The 22,632-nt window shown below is 33.1% G+C and overlaps 1 protein-coding gene across 2 annotated transcripts in view; it reads right to left on the bottom strand.

The window, feature by feature from the left end:
* Positions 1-22,632, bottom strand: part of LOC114329556 (QRFP-like peptide receptor) — a 205,880-nt gene that overhangs the window by 12,273 nt on the left and 170,975 nt on the right. For both annotated transcript variants that reach the window (XM_028278701.2, XM_028278703.2), the window contains exons 4-5: positions 14,781-14,904; positions 2,256-2,458 (exon numbers count right to left, since the gene is read on the bottom strand). In XM_028278701.2, coding sequence (XP_028134502.1) covers positions 2,256-2,458; positions 14,781-14,904 — 327 coding nt within the window. The remainder of the gene's footprint in view (positions 1-2,255; positions 2,459-14,780; positions 14,905-22,632) is intronic.

Below are 22,632 nucleotides of genomic sequence, written 5' to 3'. Positions count from 1 at the left end.
TGTTTACAATGACCATTTATTGCGTTTTATCATAATTCATTTTCAAACCCCAGCTCCTAAACGCTTCTTCTAGCTTTTTTATCATGTAGACGATGTTGTCTTTGTCTTCTGCTAAAATTATTTGATCACTGGCAAAAAAAGGCTATGGATATATTTGCCATTAATTTTTACTCTCCTCTGTTCTCATTTCTTGTTCCAGTTTTTTAGTGTTTCATCTATATAAAATTTAAATAAGGTTGGTGACAGGTGACAGGCAGCATCCTTGTCGAAATCTTTTATCGAATTTAAACGGTTCCGAGTAGTATTCATCGTGTTCGTAAAGTGATTTGATTGCATTTATGTAGGTCTTATCTACTCCGTGATTTTCCATTGCTTTTCACAGGTTGTTAAGTGTGACACTATCATAGGCCTTTTGGAGGTCCACGAATACAATGTGCAATTCAGCGTTGAATACTAGTGTTTTTAAGATATTTTATAGAAAATATATTATCCATTTATTTACTTAAGCACATTTCTTATTTAAGTTGGGAGAGTATATGTAGATATCTTTTTTTCTTTTAATGACTCTGAGTAATATTTTACCTATTCGTTCATTTGTATTGCTTCTATCTTTATCCTTTCAGGGGTACCTATTCTCTCTGAAGTTTCTCAACGTTTTCTATGGCTCCTTTGTTTTTGAGCTTCCCATTAAGCTATCTATATCTTTGCCAAAATTCAATTTTTATTTCATAAGCCTGCCTTCTGCATTATCTTCTGTTTTCTTGATCTCCTGTGGTCAGCCACTTTAGTTAAGCTTTCTTTTTTACCTTATATGGTTGTCTATGTTTGCTTTCCACCAATATGGTTTTTTGTTTTTATAATAATTTATCTGGTCATTTTAACTTTCAGTGGCTTCTTTTATTGCTACATAGCTGAATTTGGGTTTCATATTGTTATTTCGTTCTTCATTTGTTGTTCCTTGTATGTCTTTCATTTTTGACGGCAGATTGAATCTATAAAGAATCGAGCTCGACCCGTAGTTTAGTTTTACCTGTAGAGGCCCTTTTTGATTTTATGTTTTCACCCTCATTCAATTTTCTTTTTATTAAACTATTGTGATCGTTATTTCTTATGTGTATTCTTGATCTCAACAAATGATGGTCTCATCCACAGGTGGCTCCTCTATATACCCTCGTTTTTTCGACGTAAATCATTGACTTGTCTAACAATTACACAGTCTATCATTGATTTTTGATTGATAACTGGATTTGTATATGTGGACTTATGTATCTCTTTATATTATGTAAAGAAACCATTACGTATTCTTAACGAATATGGGTCACATTATGTTAATCAATCTCGTTCCATTCTCATTAAAGATACTTTCTTTATGGGGCCTGCTATTTTGTTATTATCCTTTTTTCCAGTTCTTGCATAAAAGTTTGCTTTTAAAATAAAAATAAATAATAAATAAAAAAACTATCTTCAAGTATTCACCAATTGTCTCACCGATGATGGTTGTTTTCTCTGAAGTATAGGGTGTTTTTCTTGAACATATATAATCCGCATACAATGAGGCTTCTATTTTTACTGGCTGTAATCTTTGATATCCTATTATTGTCCGTATTTAGTTGGTTCTTTCTGTAGTATTTATAATCAATTCGTTCATGACTGTTATGAATAGTAGCTGGCTAAGACTGTCTCCTTGTTTGATACTTCTATCCCAATTGAATTCTTCACATCTTTTTACTGCTATCTGCACGTCCTTTTACTACTCTGTAAATACTTTCAATTATTTCTATTAGTGTAATTGGTACTTCCATTTTCTCAAGCATTGCCATATAATTTTGTTTTCCACAGAGTCGATCTTAGAGCACTTAGATCTATGTATGCCAGAATGAGCTTTTCCCCCTAGTTAATACTTCTTTCTGTCTGGTCTAAACGCTGTTTGTTCTTCTTCCACATCTTTTTTACCTCTTGTCTTAGCCTCTTCTCTACTATTTTCAAGTATATTTTAAAACATACCGAACACAAAAATATTGATCTATAATTTTCGCAGTTGATGTGTTCTCCCTTTTTATATCTTTTCCCCTACAGCTTTAACTGTTTTTATGTTTGATACTTCTTGTATTATTTTTTTCTCTACTTATTTGCTCTATTTCTTTGTTCTCATCTAAACCCTTTTGAAGTGAGCCCTCTTTCTACTTTTGCCAACAAATAGTCAATATGGACTCACACCAACAACTCTTTTATCAGTTCAACAATGTTTTACTTACTCTCCAGTCATAGCAGACCTCCTTTCCATTACTTTGGAAATTTCCCAACAAATAAGTCCATATGAGAAGGCCATTATGAAAAACGGGACCACCAGTATGAGGACGAACATGTATAATTCGTGGAACTTATGCATTTCCGGGTTGTCGTTCCATCCTCTAACACAGTAATTGGACTCATTTCGTTTCCCAACTGGTAAATGGTTCTAAAATAAATTAATCTGTTAGTTAAAACCTGCAAAAGAAAAATGGATAAAAGATCAATGTAAAGAGATCGAACACTTAAATTAAAAACACGATAACTTCCATTTTCGTTCCAAACTCAAGGAATTCACAGGAACTATTTTATGACATCAAATAACCTCCTACATTAAATAAAGAAAACGACGAAGGTCCTCCAATAAGGAAGTCCAAACTGGAATATGCTCTACGTCAAGTAAAAAGCAACAACAAATCTGCAGGAAGAGATGAAATACCAGCTGAGCTACTGAAATTAATCAACGAGGAAAACTTAGACCTTTTCCTTGGCCTATATAATAATATTTACAGTACAGAAGTGATCCCTAAAAGATGGCTGGAACCCGTTTTCATATTACTGTCAAAAAAGAAGAACGCCAAATTATGCCAGGACTTCCGCCTTATAAGTCACTAAATTAATTCTGAAGCTTTTCTTGCGAATCATACAGAGCATTATATATACAGGGTGGTGAATCGGAAAACGGGCCATAGGAAACTCAATGTAAAATTTTAATATGTTGAATTCCTGCTTCCCTAATTATGTTACATGAAAAGTCATGAGAAGTTATTTGTAGAGGATTGAAATCTGTATTAAAAACAGAAGTTACAATTGTTCTACGATTTAAACACATTCCAAAATTTTGAAAAATATAATGTATTTACTGCAGTAGGTATGTGTGGGCATGTTAGGCCACACGTTACTATTTAACTGACAGTGAGCACACTATTGACTGAAGAAAATATTTTTATTATTAATACTTTCTCCTTAACTGAGGGTATCTGATCAACTTTATCGTGTTTTAAACAATAAATGATAAAATAAATAAAGAAATTGACAGTTCAAATTGTTAATATAATAAATTCATTGTCACCGAATGCAATCTTATACACATTATTGCACTGTGTGTGGCGTAACTTTGGCGTATTTCTCTGAAAATTGTATTATATTTTTACAAAATTTTGAATAATTATTGTTCGTAGAACAATATTAACAGTTGTTTTCAATACAGATTTCAATTCTCTACAAATAGTTTCTTATGACTTTTGATGTAAAATAATTAGGGAAGCAGGAATCCAACAGTTTAGAATTTTACGTTGAGTTTCCTATGGTCCGTGTTCCTATTCACCACCCGGTATAGAAGATGTGACGAGGTCACAGGTCAAGAACAATTTGCCGTCAGGAAAGTTATGGGGACACAAGAAGCAATATTCTGTCTTCAAACTCTGGTACAAAGGTGCAAAGATCAACAATCAGATCTTTGTGTCTTTATAGTTTTTTAAAAGGCGTTCGCCCGGATACAGCACAGCATCTTTATAGAAAGATTAAACGACACCGCAATCGACAAAAGAGATTCTAAAATTATAGAAGCTATTTATGTTGTAGATCGTTAAAAACCTCCTTCCTGTCCTTTTTCTAGTAAGAAGAAGAGAACTGTAGATGAATTTGTATTTTTGTAGTAATCTAATATAATCGTAGGAAATAAAGGATAAATATGAAAGCAGCCTCTTTTATTAATTAGACTAGTTGATGATTGAAGTAAACAAAAATTTATTGGAATCACACAGAAATCATAAAGACCAATGGTAACACGTCAAGGCCAATTGAAATACAACGAGATTTTAGACAAGGTTTTATTCTATCACCGATACTGTTTATTATCTACGCGGAGGTAATATTTGTGAACGCTTTATCGCACTCTTCAGAAAGTATCAGTATAAATGAAGAAAGAGTAATAATATCCGTTATCTAGATGACAGTATTTTAGTAGCTAACTCGGACCATAGTCTCCAGATACAGTATAGGGTCACTGAGAGTTGTGAAAAATGGGACTGAAGATCAATACTGCGAAAATCAAAGTTATGAAAATATCGAAGAACAAAAATTTACCCTTTCCAATATATGTAAATCACCAACAGGTTGAATACGTAGACCAATACCAATATCCTAGCTGCTGGTTCAAAAATCAATTTGATTATTGAAAAGCTTATTTTGTACCAGTAGCATTAAAATCAGTCTTAGGTGTCGTTTTCTGCATTGCTATATATGGTCAATACGATATGGAACAGAGTCCACGGAATATTTGTACAGAAAAAGAATATAAGAGAAGATTGCTACGAATGGAATATTAGAAAACGATAACATCGAGGAAACTGGGAGAAACTCAAAGGTAACATAATTAACGCAGCAACAGAATCACTTGGAGAAAGGAAAGTAACGAATACTAACATATTAAAAAAGAAAACCACATAGTTTGTAGAGGAAGTGAAGATAAAATGTGAAGAAAAGAAGAAGACCAATACAGAACAAAACAAACACAATAGGCATAATAAAGCCCTCAACTGAACCTTGGTGTGAGATAGACCTAAATCGCCAGCTGTTTGTGAAGCTAAATCGTTTACGCATAGGGCATAGCAGACTTACTCACAGCTACCTAATCTCCAAGTCAAATCGCCCTATTTGTGACCTGTGTAATTGCGACATCAATGTAACACATATATTAATAGAGTGTCCTAAATATCTTAATGAAAGACAAAAACACTCCATACCTCTCAATATAAAAGCAGTCTTAGGATCACACTGTAAGCTTACACATTTGTTTAATTATTTGAAAGACATTAATGTTTTAAGCAAACTATAACCACTGTTAACATTTTATAATTCTTAATTTGTAAATTATATTGTTACCTAAATGTGAACTTATGTAATAGTCAAAATGTTATTAGATTTAAGTAACCATGTATTAATGACAGTACAGCTAATAACCCAAAGTGGTTGATGCTGATAATAAAATAAAAAAAAAAAAGAAAAGATTGCTAAGAATGGAATATTAGAAAACGATAATATCGAGGAAACTGGGAAGGACTCAAAGGTAACATAATTAACGCAGCAACAGAATCACTTGGAGAGAGGAAAGTAACATACTAACATATTAAAAAAGAAAACCACATAGTTTGTAGAGGAAGTGAAGATAAAATGTGAAGAAAAGAAGAAGACCAATACAGAACAAAACAAACACAATAGGCATGCAACCACTATAAAGCAATAAGAAACGAAACAAATATTTTCGTCAGATAAATAAAAAGGGAAGACTGGGAGAGCTTCTTAAAACAAATGGAACACGCAGAGGCGTAGCTACCGCTGTATCAATTAAACGGGGCCCCCGACATTCAGGGGCCCCAGCACGGCATGTCGAAACAAAATTCCATTAAAAAAATTGAACAAAATATTCTACAATTATTTCACTATTAAAACGTTTTGAAACAGTGTATATTGTTTGGATATCGACATTTTCGTGTAATGGATTCTTTATCTATATATTATAAACTATATTTATGTACAGGTACCTATCTATTTTCTGCCTCTAGCCGTTCTATAACAACAAAGCTTTTTTGTTTTCAAGCTACTTTATATTGTCTATTCACCGTTGGCTGTGTGTGAGACATTGTATAATGTATAATGCCAAATTGCAATATTTATAATCGCTTTACCAATATTTAAAACATTGAAACACTGTATTGTTTGCGTATATTTTGGTGTAATCTGTTCTTTATCTATAAATTGTATTTAGGTATATCTATTTGCCGGTCGCTCGCCGTTAACGAACAGAGCTTCTTTTTTTACGCTCATTTTGTCATTTTCAATGTGGATTCACCCTTGGCTTGAAAAAACTGAATCTGTTTTAAAACAATGAGTCTCAACAATTCAAACCTATTTTTCGACTTTGGTTTATTAGAGTTTATTAGGTTTATTATTATTGTCTATCTTTGGGTGTTGTACGGAAAACTTATTAGTTCACAAGGTTGTATTAGTGGAGCCCAAGCAGGGATTTTTACAGTTACTCGAGCGCGTAAGATTATCATATGGAGAGAAACCTTGTACCCTGTAAATGTACCCCTACCATATATTAGATCTTAACACAGGGGAGTTTGTTAAGGGGGCCCGAAAAAAAAAATCTATACTTAAAAAAAGTCGAAATCGTCAGATTAAGGTAAGGTAAGTTAAGTACCGGGTGTCCCAATAAGAATGGCTCTCGGCCATATCTCAGGAACCGTTTATAGTAGAGCTTTGAAATAAAAATTTTTATAACAAAAGTTGCCTCAGGAAAAGCCTGGAAATTATTTTCATAATTGTGGGACCACCGCTAGAGGGCGTAATTGAATATCAAAAATTAAAAAATCTAAATTTTACAAAATTTTTCTAATGAAGGGGCACTGGAAATCCGATCGTCGTATTCTTCATAAAATTCTACGCATATTTGATTTGACAAGTTTAGGTCTACCTTTGAAAATAAGAGGTGGGGGTGAGTGGGAACCTTGTTATGAAAAACTGGCTGTGAGTCCGGTTCTGCTTAATCAAATTTTGCAAACTTGGTCTTGTTGAAGACAGATCTTTTTCGTCAATGTAAAAGTTATGATTTCGAACCAACTTACTGAGTAATATGCCAGCTAGAAGGCGTTATTTATTTTTTTTCAGAAATCAAGTGTTCCTTGGAAAATATTAAATATAAACATGCATTTTTAATACCATATTACAAAATTAAACAAAATTAGCAACAGAATAGCGACAACCGCATGTTAATACCTTTTTTCTATCTCGAGATATCTTACAAAACGTATAAATTTAAAAACATAACTGTTACTGTCACCGGTAAACGAAATTCATTAAAAGTAGTGTGCTATGGAAACAACAAAGAAACATTTTCCAGCTGTCAACGTATATTAGGTCTTTTCAACGCTTCTCATTTGTTTCGAGCCTCGTTCATATCTCGTATATTAATATTATACACGGATTATACGGCATATGACAGAGGCTCGAAACAAATGAGAAGCGTTGAAAAGCCCTATTACAAAGAAATAAAAACAACTATTTAGTGATGACATAAACGTTCAAATTTTTGCCCATCATTTTCGTTGCAAACATTTACTCTTTCAAGAGTAGATTGAACAGCAGTCTCAATTTCTGCTCTCGATATGCTTTGAATGGCGTTTAGTATTCTCTGGATAATGTATTCTAGAGTAGTGTATGATGGGCAACAATTTGAATATTTAGGTCGTCACTAAGTAGTTCTTTTTGTTCTTTGTTATATTTAATTTTAATAGTATTGTTTCTCTTTATATTATTGTTTTAATTAATTATATTTTTATACGTTGACATCTGGAAAATGTTATTTTGTTTTTTCCACAGCACACTACTTTTCATTAACTTAGTTTACCGGTGATAGTAACAGTTATGTATAAAATTTACACGTTTCTCGAGATATCTTGATATAGAAAAAAGATATCGACATGCGGTTTTCGCTATTCTATTGCTAATTTAATCTTATTTTATAAAGTATGATTAAAAATGCATACTTGTATTTAATATTTTCCAAAGAAAACTAGATTTCTGAAAAAAATTAAATAACGCCTCCCAGCTGGCTTATTACTTATTAGGATGATTCAAAATTATCACGCTTACATTGAAGAAAAAGATCTGTCTTCAAAAAGACTCAGTTTTCAAAATTTGATTTAGCAGAACCGGACTTACAGCCATTTTTTCATAACAAGGTTCCCACTCACCCCCACCTCTTATTTGCAAAGGTAGAGTTAAACTTGTTAAATCAATGTTGTTCTGAAGCTATTTCCTTGTGGCATTTTTATAATTACGTATTTTTTATGGGAAATAAGCCACAATTTTACTAAAAAATGAATTTATTAACGTTTCGAAGCCCAAATCGGGTTTCGTTGTCAAAATACAAAATACTATTAAAATAAAACAAACATGTTGTTGCTAAGTAAAAAAATTCTTCTAATAATTTATTTAATCTGACTCATTTATATTGGCAATTCAGACGTATTATATACAAATATAAATGTAAGACCAAATACTTACGATGTCGGGATAGTATCACGAGGTTTTTTCCTGGTTTTCCCTCGTGATTTACTATGGAATCTCTAACGCGAGAATTTTACTGTCATCGTTGCATTTGGTTGTCTTTTTAAAGACAGATCACATGCTATGATTTTTTTTTGCGACGGATATTCTTGAGTTGGGATTAATTTCATGTAATCGAATGAACTATCTTTTAGTAAAGTCGTCCCAGGAACGCAACTCATAAATATTGGCGATATCATTTTAAAGTCTTCTACTTTAAAATGTATAATATACGTCTGAATTGCCAATATAAATGAGTCAGATTAAATAAATTATTAGAAGAATTTTTTTACTTAGCAACAACATGTTTGTTTTATTTTAATAGTATTTTGTATTTTGACAACGAAACCCGATTTGGGCTTCGAAACGTTAATAAATTCATTTTTTAGTAAAATTGTGGCTTATTTCCCATAAAAAATACGTAATTGTTAAATCAAATATGCGCATAATTTGATGAAGAATACAATAATCGGATTTCCAGTGCCCCTTCATTAGGAAAATTTTGTAAAATTTAGATTTTTTTATTTTTGATATTCAATTACGCCCTCTAGCGGTGGACCCACAATTATGAAAATAATTTCCAGGCTTTTCCTGAGGCAAGTTTTGTTATAAAATTTTTTATTTCAAAGCTCTACTATAAACGGTTCCTGAGATATGGCCTAGAGCCATTCTTATTGGGACACCCGGTACATGCAGAACAGTGTATATTTAAAAAATCTGACGGTTTGAGCGGGGTGCAAGAAAATGGGGTGAGTCACAAAGTTTCACAAGAAACAAGCGAATACTGTTTAATATTTTTCAAAAATCCATCGAATGATACTAAACACGACCCGCCACGGAGAAGGGTGGGAGGTACATTTAAAATTTTAAATAGGAACCCCGCGATATTTCGCGAAATGAGCATCAGATCAAAAAACTGCAAAATACTAGTATTTCATATTTTTGAAAAATCTATCGAATGACACCAAATACGACTCCCCACAGAGTTGGGGTGAGGGATTACTTTAAAATCTTATATAGAAGCCCCCATTTTTTTATTGCAGATTTGAATTCTTTACGTAAAAATAAGAAACTTTTATTCGAGACATGTTTTTGAATTATGGATAGATGGCGCTATAATCGGAAAAAATTGTTGGAAATGGAAAATTAAATTAACAAATAGAAAGTCCCCACTTAAATGAAAAATTTTACTTAATTTTCTTTGGTTTTAGGACCTAATCTTCACAACCCAATAGGTCGCCATAACGCTCGAGTAACTGCAAATTTAGCATACTTTCCTCCCCTATATTATGCAATTTGTAATTTATTTAAATTTTGCAATATACAGGGTGTTTCATTAATACTTGGAAATAATTAAACTGTAGATTCCTGGGCTCAAAATATTGAGATTTAACCCAAATCACCTAGTTCGAAAATGTTTCCTAAAGGAGCTAGAGCTCTTTGAAAAAGGCATCTTGTAATTAGTTTTTTTTAAATACCTCCAGAACGCTTCTATTTAGAGAGCGAAAACTGGTACACCTATTTATCTTCCAGAGATAAATCGACTCCATAAATTGCGAATTTCTAGTACCTGTTCTACCAATTCTATTCTATACAAGCGTTTTTGCTTCTTTTGTTGAACATTTTTTTAACACTATGCCATATCAGTGGTGGAAAAGGGCCCCCACGACAAACTTTGATATGGGGCCCCTGTGGGGCTAGCTACGCCACTGGAACACGACATACCAAACACAAAAAAATATAGAAAATGATTAGAGGACAAAGAAAAGGAATGAACATACTAATAAAAACCTACCTCATTCAGAATAAAACATGGACCGACTACTTTAGATCTGGGTAAGAAACAGAAGAGAAGAATGGAACGACCACATAAGCGGAATGACAACAAAAATACAGTAGTAAACACGGCGAGAGACGGTTCCCCAATAGAAAGGCGATCAGTGGGAAGACCACGAAAACGATGGAATGACAAGTTACTGGAGGCACAATGAAAAAATAGAGCCATATAAAAATAAACATTTCTTTTCGCTTAAATTAAATCACAAACAGCCTCCCACCTACATCTTGGCAGTTTAAACATTAAATTTAAGCGAAAAGCAATGTGTATTTGCCAAATAAACATTTTTTTCAATTTTCTGACAGCAATAGAATGTATTTTGAGTTAAATAAATTATATACATTCTTCTTTTTACGTCAATTAATTTAACTCAAAAATTATTTTTTGGCCACCCTGTATAAATAATGTTATTAATGTTTATATTACTGAATAGAGAATTGAACACCCTTTCAAATGAGTTACCACATGACCCCTATTTCCATTTAAAAAATCATCGATTACGTCATCACGCCTAGATGGATCACGTCACGAGTACGAAATATATTAAAAAAATTGTAATTTAAAAATAAAAATCAACCTGTTTCGGCATTTCCTTAAACTCTAATAACTACTGCCAAATATCGAGGTGGACTCTTTTCTTTGGCCCATCCTGTATAAATCCCTATATGTACCTATACATATATAAATTATTTATTTAAATTAAAATATGAAACGACTTATTTTTTAAGCTCTCTGAATAAATGGTTTTAAAATAAATTTGGAAACAAATTTTTTTATACTTTACAAGAAAAATTATTAATAATTATTATCCACATATTTATATATACCGGGTGTCCACTTATATTTTCCCCCATTTGAACGGCCTATAACTTCTAAACTGCTCAAGATAGAAATATGCGGTTTTCGCTGATATCTTTAATTTTAGTAAAAGTTTTGCTTGAATGGATTGAATTTTTTATATCGCTTTCAAATACGAAAAAAAAATGGCGGCTTTTTGATAAAAAACGTTGTTGACTTTTTTTTAATGGAACATCCAATATATTTTTTTGTAAATTGAAAAAAAGGTCATTCACCTGTCCAGCGATATAATGTTTTTCAAAATCGGTGGTCAACTCACTGAGTAATTAATTTTTAAAATGAGAGGTGCAACGTGGATATCACATACCTAAATAACATAACTAAGCAAATTGATATTATGTTATGTGATTTCCACATTGCATCTCTCATTTTAAAAATTAATTGCTCACTCATTTGACAACCGATTTTAAAAATTTTTATATCACTGGATAGGTAAATGACCGTTTTTTCAAGTTACAAAAAAATATACTGGGTGTTTTATTAATAAAAAAAGTCAACAACGTTTTTTTTTTCAAAAATCCGCCATTTTTTATTTAAAAGCGATACAAAAAAATGATCATTTACCTAAAAACTTGAAAAAACGGTCATTTACCTATCCAGCGATATAAATTTTTTTAAAATCGGTTGGCAAATTAGTGAGCAATTAATTTTTAAAATGAGAGATGCAATGTGGAAATCACATAACAATAGGTTTGTTCTAGCATCAGTTTCAAACGGTTTGAAACCATCAGCGAATAGTAGACCAGCGCGTGTAGAGGGGATAGCACTGGTGACTGTATTACGTTCTCTCACTGACCAACTGTTTGCTGACGGTTTCTGACTAGTGTGACTGTTTGCTAGAACAAACCTATTATCAATTTGCTTAGTTATGTTTTTTAGGTATGTGATATCCACGTTGCTAACGCGGCACGTCTAATTTTAAAAATTAATTACTCAGTGATTTGACAACCGATTTTGTAAAACTTTATATCGCTGGATAGGTGAATGACCTTTCTTTCAATTTACAAAAAATATACTGGGTGTTCCATTAAAAAAAAGTCAACAATATTTTTTCAAAAATCCGCCATTTTTTTTCGTATTTGAAAGCGATATAAAAAATTCAATCCATTCAGGTAAAACTTTTACTAAAATAAAACATTTCAGCGAAAACCGCATATTTCTGTCTTGGGCCGTTTAGAAGTTATAGGCAGTTAAAATGGGGGAAAATATAAGTGGACACTCAGTATAATATACATTCATCAATAATATTTAAATTACGAAAAAATAATGAAATTCAACTTTTTTATGGAAAATTTAATGTAATTGATTTTTCCGGGATTTTTTCAATTTGAAGTTTTATTCTAAAAAAAAACGAAGCTAGGACAGTCGTCGGTATTTTACTAGTACCATCACTTTAACGGGTTATTAAATAATGGAAATATGATTTTAAGAAAAAAATTGCCATCACTTATTTATTAAGCGCATATTAAGATTAACACACATATTCAATACAACAGCTGAGAAATACAATATGAAAATATCAGCAGAAAAAACCAATTGTATGACAACATCTAAATACCCACTACGATGTAAAATCGAAATTGATGGGAAAATAATAAAGCAGGAAGCAAGGTTTCGATAATAATATCTGGGAATATATATAACCAGTTACGGAGATGTTGAAGAGGAAGTACGACAACAAAGCTTAAAAGAAAGTAAAGCGGCAGGATCTCTTAATGACACAATCTGGAAGAACACACACCTAAGACAAGACACAAAAGCAAGAATCTATAAAGCAGCAATTATACCTATATTGACATACATGGCGGAGACAAGACCTGACACTTCTAAAACGAGACGACTACTAGAAACAACAGAGATGAAAATACTTCGACGAATATTAGGGAAAAGTCTGTTGGATAGGGAGAGAAACGAAAACATAAAAAGATCATGCAATGTAGGAGACATAAATGGATGGGTGACAAAACGGAAACAGGAGTGGAACGAATACATTAGTAGAATGACAGAGGATAGTACGAGTAGCACGAGATAAGTCACCAAATGGACGAAGAAGTATTGGCAGACTAAGAAAAAGATGGTGCGATAATTTAAACAATTTAGAAGGCTAATATTGAAGAAGAAACAGGCTTTAAAGCCTACATACAAGAAGGAAGAAGAAGCAAATTAAAGAACTTTTTGAGATTTACAACTATTATAGGACCGTTTTTCTCTAAAATGTATACGAATCTTTCTGTAAGGGGCCGTCCATTAATCACGTGATGTTTTTTTTGGCATTTTTTAACCCCCCTCTCCCTTGGTGATACATGGTGAGGTTTAAAACTAACCCCCCACCCCCTATATCACGTGTATTTTTTAGTATCTACAAAAATTCTTCCTTTGTATATTTTTGTTTCCCGTTAAGCGTTAACCCACAATTCATTAAATTCTTTTTGAGCGATACCAGGATTTTTTCCTTTCTTATACTCTGTAAATAGTTCTTTATACATATCACCTAGCTTAGACATTGTGATGAAAAAAGTACGAAGTTAAAAACAGTTTAAACGAATGTATTCAGTGACAAAACAACGGAATAAAACTGACAGGATTTTGAGAATTTCCAATTCATCAGATAGTAGGTAAAACACATGTAAAGACTAAAGGCTCATAAATAAAAAGTCGGAGAGGGCGACAGAGTCCCGGTCAGTATTCGTTTTTAGTGGAAACATATGCTACATTCACAACAAAACGATTTGAAATGGGTCGCTTCTTATCATAACATTCAACATAATTTGGGTGGAACCAATTTGCTGGGTTGTGTATATTATGAAAGAGAAATGGATTTTTTAAATATTAGTCACAGCAATGCCGATTTCGATTTTTGTACGCATTTGACGAAAAAATAAATACACGTGATATATTACTACACCCCCCCTACCTCCTTGTGATGTTTCGTGATTTTTTATGGACCCCTCCCCCCTTTCGAGCATCACGTGATTAATGGTCTAAGCAAAAATATTTTTTTCACTTTTTATGATTGTTCAAAAAATATAAAGTAAAATCAGCTATACGTATTTAAGGATATGTCATCAGTCATCAGCTATCCTTCTTATAGCTCTTAGAACTTTCAAAAACCTGTACCATACAATTTTTTCAGCTGTTTTTTCTTTCTGACCTAATGGTGACATCATGCCTCTTTCGCTGGTGTCGTGGTTCTCCATCCTTTTCGTTCTTGAGCCAGAAACTTTGTGTAAAGTGTAAACTATGGCTAATAAGTAAGAGGCTTTCATCTTCTTCGTGGCCATTTCTCAATGATTTTACTCTCAAGGATAAATTTTTCTAGGCTCCTCTATTCTCCTTACAGTGTACCCAAAATAACTGAGGTAGGATCGATTTACTAAAGGAACTAAACAAATACAAAATTAAAACCGAAAGGAAGAATAGGCAACTAATGCTCAAAACATGGAATTAAGAAGCAGATACAGAGAAGAGGTGTGGTATGTCACTCATTCATGTTAAAATGGGAGAGCACATATTTTATATTTTAGGACACATTTTACCATTGTGAGCGTCTAAGTCATAGGAGGAAAAGCCAAAGAAGACAAGGTAGTAAGGTAGTACCCGGTTATGGGATTGATATTGGTAGGACTCTCATCCAAAAAATAAAATCACTAAGAATAATGCTAATTCCTGATCTATAACTTACCTGTGCCTTCAGCGTAGGTGCTCCGAGAAATATGGCCAAAATCCAGATTACTAAGATAATTTTTTTCGCTTGACTAATAGTGCAAACGTACTTGGCTTTCATGGGATGTACAATTGCATAATACCTACAAGAAATAAAAAGAAAAATTCTTTAAAAATATACACATGTTCCCGTTTATGCGAAATTGCAATTCTGCAATATCGGTTGTGACCTGATAACCTTTAAGGTTCAAATTCTTCTGGTAAAGTATGAATGAAAATATCTGCAGTTGTTGCTAACTAGCTAATCAGTTGTTTGTTTTTACGGATTTTTTTTTTATTTAGTAAAACTCTAGCTGAAATCTTATGATTATTACTATCTGATCATTACTACGATCAATAACCAAGTTAGTTTTATCTTAATTTAATACTGCAGGAAACTTATCTAAGGGCATATTCATTAATAATAGTTTAGGCTATAGTATACAGGGTGTAACAAAAATACAGGTCATAAATTTAATTACATATTCTGAGACCAAAAATAGTTTGATTCAACCTAACTTACCTTAGTACAAATGTGCATATAAAAAAAGTTACAACCCTTTGAAGTTACAAAATGAAAATCGATTTTTTACTATATATCGAAAACTATTACAGATTTTCTATTGAAAATGGACATGTGGTATTCTTATGGCAGTAGCATCTTAAGAAAAAATTATAGTGAAATTTGGACACCCATAAAAATTTTATGGGGGTTTTGTTCCTTTAAACCCCCCAAACTTTTGTGTACGTTCCAATTAAATTATTATTGTAGTACCATTAATTAAACAAATGTTTTTAAAACTTTTTTGGCTCTTAGTACTTTTTCGAAAAGTCAGTTTTTATCGAGATATTTTGAATATTTGTCATATCCACCAAATTTTTGTATATGGTTAAGTACGATTATGGAGACTTGGTAATAATATGAAAATTTACATATTATGTATGATTTACACTTTTAGGTATATTTTGAACCATATTAAAAAAGAAGCCACATCTCGATAAAAGGTGCCTTCTGGAAAAAATACAAAGAGGCAAAAAAGTTTTAAAAACACTGTGTTTAACTAATGGTACCGCAGTAATATTTTAATGGGAACGTACACAAACATTTGGGGGGTTTAAAAGAACAAAACCCCCATAAAATTTTTATGTAAACATATTAAAAATAAGCCTCAACTCGTAAAAAACTACCTTATCGAAAAAATACTAAGAGGCAAAAAGTTTTAAGAATATTGAATTTAACTAATGGTACCACAAAAATAATTTAATTGGGACGTACACAAAAGTTATAAAATTTTTATGGGGTGCATAAATTTCACTATAATTTTTCTTTAAGATGTTCCTGCCATAAGAATGCCACGTGTCCACCTGCCATAAGAATGCCACGTGTCCATTTTCATTAAAAAATCTCTAACAGTTTTTGATATATTCGAAAAAATCGATTTTTATTTTGTAACTTCAAAGGGCTGTAACTTTTTTTATGTGCATATTTGTACTAAGGTAAGTTAGGTCCATTCGAACTATTTTTGGTCCCAGAATATGTGATTTAATTTATGACCTGTATTTTTGTTACACCCTGTATAATCACACTATAATACTAATAACGTGTATACTTTAGCCGCACTGCTCTGCTTTTCTCACTTACCGCACTTTATCACTATACCGCACTTATTTAAGGACTTGTCCATATGCGGGCGGTTTGCCAACGTCGACTGCGCGGTTTATCTGTCCTCCCCCCTGTTTTTTTTTGGTATTAGGGTGAAACTTCAAAGGCGGCATTAGGGTGCCTCCCGCATATGGACAAGCCCTAGGTCTTCTTGTCTGATTAGCGTTGTTTAGAAGTTTGATGGCCTCGACTCGACATTCGTATGGTTGAAGAGCCTTTGTTTATGACTCTCGGCAATAACTTACTTATTGTCTGGCTAACCTTATACATCTGAAGGTTTCGATGAAGATCACAGTTTCTGAAGTACCAGGAAGCATGGACAATGCTTATTAACACTTTATTCTATCGTTGCATAATTTGGACGTTGCTTTCTTTTGTACAGACCCATAGCTGTATCCCATATGTCCATATCGGTTTAAGGACTTGCTTATACAGGGTGTCCCGAAAAGATTGGTCATAAATTATACCACACATTCTGGGGTCAAAAACAGTTCGATTGAACCTATCTTACCTTAGTACAAATGTGCTGATAAAAAAAGTTACAGCCTTTGAAGCAACAAAATGAAAATCGATTTTTTTCAATATATCGAAAAATATTAGAGATTTTTTATTGAAAATGGACATGTGGCATTCTTATGGCAGGAATATCTTAAAACAAAATTATAGTGAAATTTGTCCAGCCCATAAAAATTTTATGGGGGTTTTGTTCCCTTAACCCCCCAAACTTGAACCCTCAATGAATTCATTATTGTGGTACCATTAGTTAGACACAACGTTTTTAAAACTTTTTTGTCTCTTATTATTTTTCGATAAGCCAGTTTTTATCGAGATGCGGCTTGTTTTTTAATATGTTTACATAAATATTTTATGGGGGTTTTGTTCCTTTAAACCCCCCAAATGTTTGTGTACGTTCCAACTAAACTATTATTGTGGTACCATTAGTTAAACACAGTGTTTTTAAAACTTTTTTGCCTCTTAGGCTTTTTTTGATAAGTCACCTTTTATCGAGATGTGACTTCTTTTTCAAAATATACCTAAAAATGTAAATTATAAATAAATTTTCAGATTATTAACAGGTCTCCATAATCGTACTTAACCATAACAAATATGTGGTGGATTCGACAAATAATATTCAAAATATCTCGATAAACACTGGCTTATCGAAAAAGTACTAAGAGGCAAAAAAAGTTTTAAAAATATTGTGTTTAACTAATGGTGCCACAATACAATTTAATTGGAATGTACACAAAAGTTTCGGGGATTTAAGGGAACAAAACCCCCAAAAAATTTTTATGGGGTACACAAATTTCACTTTAATTTTTTTTACGATGTTACTGCCATAAGAATTCCACATGTCCATTTTCAATAAAAACCTCTAAGAGTTTTCGATATATGAAAAAAAAATCGATTTTCATTTTGTAACTTCAAAGGGCTGTAACTTTTTTTGTGTGCACTATTGTATATAGGTAAGTGAGGTTCAATCAACCTATTTTTGATCCCAGAAGCTGTGGTATAATTTATGACCAATCTTTTCGGGACACCCTGTATAATAAAAATTTGTTGTAAGTAGACAAAGTTGATTTTTTTCATTAACCAGTACATCTTTCTGAACTTTATTTCTAATTCTTCTTTTTTTTTCTTAATATGCGCTTTCCAACGTAGCTTGGAATCTAACGTCATACCCAAATATTTTACCATATTTGCATAAGGTAAGTATTTGGTTTCTATAGTCGGTTCGCTAAACTCAGACACAACTGGCTAGTGATTTTAGTACGTATTTTTTTTTGCTTTTGGCCAATTTTGACAAAATTGGCAAAATTACTAACTATTTAGTAATTATTAACTATTTATTAATTATTTTTTTGGCCAATTTTACCAAATTGACAAAATTACTTACTAAAATCACTAGCCAGTCGCGTCTAAGTTTAACGAACCGACTTTATTTATACTGACTAAAATATGTTGTTCTCTTTTGTTAGTAAAAGTGACATGAACAGGTTTTGTTTCGTTCAATTTGATATGCCATCGCCTGGCCCAAATGTTAATTTGTTCTCAATCAATTCACAACTGGCAGCGATCATCGTCTTTTAAGAGCAAAGATTGTTTTTAAACTGACCAAAACCCGTAGAAACAGGCCACAAAATTTTAATCAGGTAGATCAAACTAAAACCCGACAGAAGGGAGATGAGTACAGAGAAGTCTTATGAGAAGAATTTGTAGAATATTATCAACAAGAAAATACCGACATGAACACAATTAATAGAGAAAGGCAACGAAAGCTCTTCAAAGCAGGCCTGACTGTGGCAAAGAAAACGAAAAATAAAGAAGACAAAATTGGAACAAAACGGTTGATGGAAAAGAGACGCCTATTTTTAAGCGAAGGAAAGCGAAACACCGACGGTTTCAAAGAATTGAATAAACAAATAAAGAAGGGAGTAAAGGAAGCCTTAAGGATCTACAATGAAAACAAGGTAGAAAAAAATATAGAAAAGAACCGAGGCCTAAAATGCTTAAGACCAAACATAGGAAGGAAAGCCTCTAATAATCTCATTAAAAGATAAAGATGGAAAAGAAACAAGAGAAAAGAACAAAATCCTAAAAGTTACACAAACATTTTTCCGTGATTTATATTCCTCAAACAAAGACGCAGATAACACTGCAAAGGAAAATCTTAAGAAAAAGATAATAAATGTCAACTCAGAAGTACTCCCTAATATAGAATCCTTTGAAATAAAACAAGCTATGGCACAACTAAAGAACAATAAGGCTCCTGGCCCAGATTGAATACTTGCCGATACATTGGTTTCGTTGATTATGAAAAGACATTCGACTCCATAGAACTTTGGACAATAGAAAGAGCTATGAACAACTGCAGGATAGATTCTCGATACAGAATGCTCATACATAATATTTATAAGAAAGCTAAAATGAAAATACAAATAGATGAGAAAACCAAAGCTATACCAATCAACAGAGGAGTTCGCCAGGGAGACGTTAGTCAGTGTTCAAAGACATTAACTGGGTAGATAAAGGAATAAATGTTAATGGAAGAAAACTGAGTCATTTCAGATATGCTGACGACATTGTAATATTCGCTACAAGTTTCAAAGAATTACAGACCATGATGACGCAACTATTTCAAGCTTCAGAAAAAGTAGGTCTTAAGATGAACTTGGAAAAAACAAAAGTAATGACGAATACACCGAACATTACAAAAATAACGTCGAACGACATAGATTTAGAAACAGTAAGCGAATACATCTACCTGTGACAGATAATGAAAGTTAACAAAGAAAATCAAACTGCCGAAATTAGGTACTAACTAGAAGAATAAGGTTAGCGTGGTCAGGATTTGGAAAACTGAGTTGGATCTTGAAAAACACTAAAATAGAACAATATTTGAGAACCAGAGTTTACGATCCGTGTATCCTCCCTATACTTACGTATGGTTCACAGACGTGGACACTCACCAAGGCCAATATGGATAAAATAGTAAAGGCACAGAGAGCGATGGAAAGATCAATGCTCGGGGTGAGGCTCATAGACAAAAAAACAAGTGCATGGATTAGAAGTAAAACCAAAGTAAAAGACGCAGGATAACATGCTGCCAAATTAAAATGGAGCTTCGCAGGACACAATGCCCGACTGAGGGATAAAAGATGGAATCACGAACTACAACAATGGAGACCGTGGTTAGGAAGAAGAAGTAGAGGAAGGCCACAAATGAGATGGGTCGATGACATAAAGAAGTTTGGAGGACACAACTGGAAACAGGTGGCGCAAAATAGACAACAGTGGATTGAATTGGGGGAGGCCTATGTCCAAAGTTGGATTACTGAGGGCTGAAGAAGAAAATGCATGTGTGGTCTGCAAATGTCGCAATTGTGTTAGGTTCTAATGTTGGATATAGTTGGTATAGACCAGATATAACACTGGTCTCAGGACACTTCCTTATGAAACTCCAGTTTTAACTTGTCGTAATTCTGAGTATGCTTCCTCATTTTTAACTCGAAAGAATCTATCTGAAATACGTGATTCTAGTAGTTGAGAATATTGTTTTGGTAAGTAGCATCTCATTTTATGATTTACTCCGTCATGCCACACTTTGTCAAAAGCCTTTACATCGCTTTGTCACTTTGCATCAAGAAAACTTGCAGTACAAATTTTTCTTTTTCTAGAACTTTTTCTATTATTCTATGCAACTGATCTATGGTTGAGTGGCTTTCACTAAACCCAAACTGATGTTTAGGAATTAGATTTTTTCCTCTATAATCGGTTTTAGTCTCTTCAAGAGTAATTTTTCATATAATTTCGACATGGCAAGCAACAGTGAAATATCCCTATATGAAGAAGCTTTTTGTGGAGGTTTTCCTGGTTTTAATGATATTATGATTTCTGTCACCTTCCATATCTTTGGTACGTACCTCAGTCTAAAGGAAATATTTGTACCTAAGTACACTCACCGGCAAATTAACTGCCCATATTGTATTTCTTTCAATTTGCTGAAATTGTCAATCGTGGACTACATGCTATAAAAGATACGGTGAATATTACCTTTGAGGAAGAGGAAACAATAAAATTATCGAAAAAAGTCGTTTATTAAGGAATGCTTAGCAAAAATCCAATGTTTCAAAAACTTCGAAGAAAATTCAAACAAACATAATTCTGAAAATCATGGTCTAATTAAAAAAAAATGAGTATTAATAATGGGTGTTGCCACCTCTGGACCCTTAGGACTTCTTGAAACCGGTTCGGCAATCCATTTATGATTTCCTGAATATCCGATTGGAGAATATTGTACCATTCTCTACCCGAGCTGTCTTGAGCTCTACGAAGGATGTGGGGGTGAACTACAGTACGGGGGTGCTATCAGAAGATTTCGGGAGACAGGTTCATACACCCGCAGGCCTGATCAAGTCCGACATCAATGGACTACAATTTGAGATGGCCGCTTCATTGTCAGCAACGTGTTGAGAAATCGCTTTTGTACCGCTCCTGAAGCTCGTACGTGTCTTTTTGAGGTGAGAAATGATAGCGTGAGTGAAAGTACCATTGGAAGAAGACCAGCAGAAAGAAATTTTGGGTTTCCGTCTAGTTCGCGCCCCCACAGCTGTTCCCACAACACCGTAGAGCTATACTTGGTTTTCTGCGAGAATATGCTGAGTAGACTGTGATGGAATGGAATAACATAGTGTTCTCAGATGATAGCGGAATAGCCCTAAGAGCTCCAATTAGGGTTGAAAACTTTACCTTTCAGTTGCCAGATGACGCTAGTCACCTACTACATACACGTCAGTTGCAATGTGGGGATAAACTTTCATGGTTGGGTCACTTCGAGCAGAGAGCAGCAGGCCTACGCCTCTCCGATGATGACTCCAATAAGAGTCGAAAATCGTCGATTCAGAGTGCTGGACTGCGCTCCCTGTTCTAAGTGAAAAATATTATTGTTTTGCCTTCGCATTGCAACTAAATAAAAATGGTATACTTATTTATTTTATATTAGTATTACTCCTATAGAGTAACTAGGTCCATTTTCCGTTGGAACTTTACTAAACTGCAGACGGGGGTTGTGAATTGCAACTTTTTAGAATTCCCTCTCGTCTTCACTGTCTGCAGGAGCCATCTGGCTTGCAAATTTTAGAAGCTATGGAGGTGTTACCAGGCAAATGGACCAATAAGTTTTCAATTTAAAAATCTTTTAGTAATATTTTTAATATTTTTCAATATTATTAATGTTGCTGTTAGGATTGAAAACTTTACCTTTTAAAAAAATAGAATTGCATAATACCTACAAGAAACAAAAAAGAAAAATATTATAAAAATATACACGAGGCTCACATTTGTGCGAAATTGCCATTTGCAGTTCTAAATATGTGATGTATGTGACTTGATAACCTTTAAGGTTCATTTTTTTCTGGTAAAGTATGAATGAAAATATCTGAAATTGTTGCTAACTAGGTAATCAATGGTTTGTTTTTACGTTAAATATGATGACTTTAATTGAATTAAGATATGCGTTAGAATGTTTGTCAATATTAAATCTATTTTTGCCGATTTCGAATAATAAGTGTGCTATTTATGAAAGTTCGTTTAACCTTTGATAACGAGCGATCCATAATTATTATTTTCATCAAAGCTATCCCAGCAAAAAATTACATGTCTTGTTTTA

This window comes from Diabrotica virgifera, chromosome 10, assembly GCF_917563875.1.
Source record: "Diabrotica virgifera virgifera chromosome 10, PGI_DIABVI_V3a".
NCBI classification, from domain to species: domain Eukaryota; kingdom Metazoa; phylum Arthropoda; class Insecta; order Coleoptera; family Chrysomelidae; genus Diabrotica; species Diabrotica virgifera.
Note: the sequence above shows the minus strand (reverse complement) of the source record. Positions and strands in the feature narration are given on the sequence as shown.